Source organism: Oncorhynchus tshawytscha, linkage group LG09, assembly GCF_018296145.1.
Source record: "Oncorhynchus tshawytscha isolate Ot180627B linkage group LG09, Otsh_v2.0, whole genome shotgun sequence".
In the NCBI taxonomy this organism is placed as follows: Eukaryota; Metazoa; Chordata; class Actinopteri; order Salmoniformes; family Salmonidae; genus Oncorhynchus; species Oncorhynchus tshawytscha.
The window spans coordinates 31,118,592-31,123,402 of record NC_056437.1 but is presented as its reverse complement, the minus strand read 5'-3'; the positions used below and the strand labels follow the sequence as shown (position 1 = coordinate 31,123,402).

At 41.8% G+C, this 4,811-nt stretch overlaps 1 protein-coding gene across 1 annotated transcript; it reads right to left on the bottom strand.

Moving 5' to 3' along the window:
* Positions 1-1,924: 1,924 nt before the first annotated feature.
* Positions 1,925-3,510, bottom strand: LOC112259350 (olfactory receptor 52N5-like). The gene is made up of 2 exons (XM_042327918.1): positions 3,444-3,510; positions 1,925-2,970 (listed from the first exon to the last, which is right to left on the bottom strand). The coding sequence occupies exon 2, from the start codon at positions 2,942-2,944 to the stop codon at positions 2,006-2,008; it is 939 nt and encodes a 312-aa protein (XP_042183852.1). The 5' UTR covers positions 2,945-2,970; positions 3,444-3,510; the 3' UTR covers positions 1,925-2,005.
* Positions 3,511-4,811: the final 1,301 nt, after the last annotated feature.

Sequence of the window (4,811 nt, the reverse complement as noted above, 5' to 3'; positions counted from 1 at the left end):
AATAACAAAAGTTTATCTCAATACTTTGTTATATACCCTTTGTTGGCAATGACAGAGGTCAAACATTTTCTGTAAGTCTTCACAAGGTTTTCACACACTGTTGCTGGTATTTTGACCCATTCCTCCATGCAGATCTCCTCTAGAGCAGTGATGTTTTGGGGCTGTTGCTGGGCAACACGGACTTTCAACTCCCTCCAAAGATTTTCTATGGGGTTGAGATCTGGAGACTGGCTAGGCCACTCCAGGACCTTGAAATGCTTCTTACGAAGCCACTCCTTCGTTGCCCGGGCGGTGTGTTTGGGATCATTGTCATGTTGAAAGACACAGCCATTTTTCATCTTCAATGCCCTTGCTGATGGAAGGAGGTTTTCACTCAAAATCTCACGATACATGGCCCCATTCATTCTTTCCTTTACACGGATCAGTCGTCCTGGTCCCTTTGCAGAAAAACAGCCCCAAAGCATGATGTTTCCACCCTCATGCTTCACAGTAGGTATGGTGTTCTTTGGATGTAACTCAGCATTCTTTGTCCTCTAAACACGACTAGTTGAGTTTTTACCAAAAAGTTCTATTTTGGTTTCATCTGACCATATGACATTCTCCCAATCTTCTTCTGGATCATCCAAATGCTCTCTAGCAAACTTCAGACGGGCCTGGACATGTACTGGATTAAGCAGGGGGACACGTCTGGCACTGCAGGATTTGAGTCCCTGGCGGCGTAGTGTGTTACTGATGGTAGGCTTTGTTACTTTGGTCCAAGCTCTCTGCAGGTCATTCACTAGGTCCCCCCGTGTGGTTCTGGGATTTTTGCTCACCGTTCTTGTGATCATTTTGACCCCACGGGGTGAGATTTTACGTGGAGCCCCAGATCGAGGGAGATTATCAGTGGTCTTGTATGTCTTCCATTTCCTAATAATTGCTCCCACAGTTGATTTCTTCAAACTAAGCTGCTTACCTATTGCAGATTCAGTCTTCCCAGCCTGGTGCAGGTCTACAATTTTGTTTCTGGTGTCCTTTGACAGCTCTTTGGTCTTGGCCATAGTGGAGTTTGGAGTGTGACTGTTTGAGGTTGTGGACAGGTGTCTTTTATAGTGATAACAAGTTCAAACAGGTGCCATTAATACAGGTAACGAGTGGAGGACAGAGGAGCCTCTTAAAGAAGAAGTTACAGGTCTGTGAGAGCCAGAAATCTTGCTTGTTTGTAGGTTACCAAATACTTATTTTCCACCATAATTTGCAAATAAATTCATTAAAAATCCTACAATGTGATTTTCTGGATTTCTTTTTCTCATTTTGTCTGTCATAGTTGAAGTGCACCTATGATGAAAATTACAGGCCTCTTTCATCTTTTTAAGTGGTAGAACTTGCACAATTGGTGGCTGACTAAATACTTTTTTTGCCCCACTGTATATATATATATATATATATATATATTTTTTTTTTTTACTTCCCATGTATTTTTTTTTTTTTAAACTGCCCCAAAAAAATCCAAATGTCAACATAACCCTTCAAAATACAGTTCAGCATTGTATTTCAAAACAGTTTACACAGGCAGCCCAATTCTGATATTTTTTCTAATTGGTCATTTTACCAACCACATCAGATCTTTTTCTGATAGATAATCGTCTGATAGATAATTGCATGTGCGGGGTACAGAGATGAGTCATTCAGAAATTATGCTAAACAGTAGTCCATCCAATGTGACTGATTGAGCATATTTTTACTGCTGAACTTATTTTGGCTTGCCATAACAAAGGTGTTGAATACTTATTGGCCCAAGACATTTCAGTGTACATTTTTATTAATTTGTTAAAATTTCGAAAAACATAATTCCACTTTGACATTATGGGGTATTGTGTGTGGGTCAGTGACAAAAGTCTCAATTTAATCAATTTTAAATGCAGGCTTTGTTGTAACACAACAAAATGTGGAAAAAGTCAAGGGATGTGAATACTCTCTGAAGGCACTGTATATCATATATTTTTGTTAAAGATTTAACACAACATCATGCAGCCACCTTGGCTCTGTGAAACACTCTAAAGATCCTCTGTTTAATCTCTTTAGTCTGTAAACCATATATTATGGGGTTGAGACAAGTAGGGATCACGGGGAACAGCACACTACACATTTGGCCAAGTTCTGCATATTTTGGGAAGCGATGGAGGATGATAATGGTGACTCCAAATCCAATCACAATGATGTAGACTATTAAGTGTGTGCTGCAGGTTGTCAGGGCCTTGCTGTTTAAAGAGCTGTTTTTACTGCTCAGACATACATTGGCGATCTTGAGATAGGTGAGACTGATGCTGCCTATGGACGAGACAAACAGCACAACAGTAAAGATTAAGCCATATATGTTATTTATAAGCACACTCTCACAGGAGAGCTTGAATAAGGAGGCGTTGTCGCAGTAAGGGTTAAATATGTTAGACCTGCAGCGTGACAGGCGGATGGTGAGGCCCAGCAAAATCCCCACTAAGACTATGGCCACCCCCCAGGCAGACATAGACAACCTGATAACCATTTTGTTTGTCATGATGGTAGCGTACCGCAGGGGGTTGCAGATGGCCACATACCTGTCAAAGGCCATGATCATGAGAATGGTGTGTGATGTGGTACCAAATAAATGAGCACAGAAAGCCTGAATGACACACTCCGTGTAAGTGATATATCGCTCAGGAGCTGTGGTCAAAATGTCCCATAACAGACGAGGTATCATCACTGTAGCCCCGACTATGTCATTAAGTGGCAGGTTGCAGAAGAGGATGTACATGGGCTGGTGCAGGCTCCTCTCCATGGAGATCAATGCTATGAGTCCGATGTTGGCCACCATGATAAAGATGTAGGTGATGAGGAGGAGGGTGAAGGCAGGGTACGTGGACTGTTGAGGGACCTTTAACCCCTCCAGGAGGAGAATGTGGTCATTGTAGGTGCGGTTTTCCATTCCCCAGTGAGAGGGCAGCTCAGAACCTTGAGAGGAGAATTTTAAAAGATTAGTAGTAAAAACCTGGAGAATCAGTGTCAAAACACAACATTTGGCTGCTTAAAAAAAGTAATCTACTGATGCTTGTGGTATCAGTAGCAGATAAACAGGGTTACTTAGAGGGGCCGTCTGCCCCGCCATGTTATTTGGTAAACAGCTGAAGGATGGGGCTGGAGAAATGTTTGTTTTCTATCCAACTCCTGCTTGCAGCTGTAACATTAGCTATCATCTGTCAGATGAGAGCTGGATAGCTAGCTAGCCAGCAAAGAAAGCTATATATTGTTTTGGAAGGTTCACATTTCACATATCATAGGTAGCTAGCCAACATTACCCTAACAAAACTGTATGGACATTGTGTGCACCAAAACACATTACATTTGTCATTAGAATCACCACATTCCACACTAAATAACAAAATATGAATTGTCCCAGATGTGAAGAGTTGGAGTTCAGCACTAACATAGGCAATTAAGTCTTCCACAGCTCTTTTCAGTGTTCCACGTTGATTCCTATGTTCTCTTTCACCCCTCCAGACTGTGTGCACAAACAACATCACAGCCTTTTATTTACAACAATACCAACAACAGGAAGATGAGTCTGTCAATCAAGATGTAAACATGGACGTCATGACTCTAGTGACACATTTTGAGGAGAAGCTAATGAGGAAAGCAACAAGTTAGAGCCTGTGGGATGTGGTCCATCTGGGCTTTGAGATTAAATAGAATGTGTGAGTTCCTTTCTCCATGCTACTGCAGTTTTGCTCATGTCATGTCCTTCAGCTAAATTGCACCTCCATAAGCAATAGATAGTGTCTTCCTTGACCGTGTAGCTGGTTTGAAAAGCTGTAATGAACTATGAATGGAAATTACTTTTTAGTCCGGGTCAAGCCGTATTCTGTGTCTGGTGATTCTAACAATGTCGTAAATATATTTGACCTTCCTTTTCATATCTACCCAATGTAAATTGCTCCTCAAAATGTTAAAAGTAATCTTACTAATGAACAAGAAATCATCTTTGTTTACATTCAAATGCATTATTAAAGCGGCAATATGTAGTTCAAACAATAACAGAGGGCAACCTCTAAAGTTCATAAAAGGAAATCAGTCAATTGAAATTAAAATTCATTAGGCCATAATCTATGGATTTCATGACTCGAAATACAGATATGAATCTGTTGGTCACAGATATCGTCGAAAAAAAGGCAAGGACGTGGATCAGAAAACCAGTCAGTATTTGGATATTGGCGGGAACTGGAACACGCTGTCGTATACGTCAATCCAGAGCATCCCACATATGCTCAATGGGTGACATGTCTGGTGAGTATGCAGGCCATGGAATAACTGGGACATTTTCAGCATCCAGGAATTGTGTACAGATGCTTGCGACATGGGACCGTGCATTATCATGCTGAAACATGAGGTGATAGCAGCGGATGAATTGCACAACTAAGGGCCCTTGGATCTCGTCACGGTATCTCTGTGCATTCAAATTGCCATCAATAAAATGCAATTGTGTTAGTTGTCCGTAGCTTATGCCTGCCCATACCAAACTCCACAGCCACCTTGGGAACTCTGTTCACAACATTGACATCGGAAAACTGTTCACCCACACGACAACATACATGCTGTCTGCCATCGACCCGGTACAGTTGAAATCGGGATTCATCCGTGAAGAGCACACTTCTCCAGCGTGCCAGAGGCCATTGAAGGTGAGCATTTGCCCACTGAATTTGGTTATGACCCCGAACTGCAGTCAGGTCAAGACCCTGGTGATGAAGACAAGCATGCAGATGAGCTTTCCTGAGATGTTTTCTGACAGTTTGTGGAGA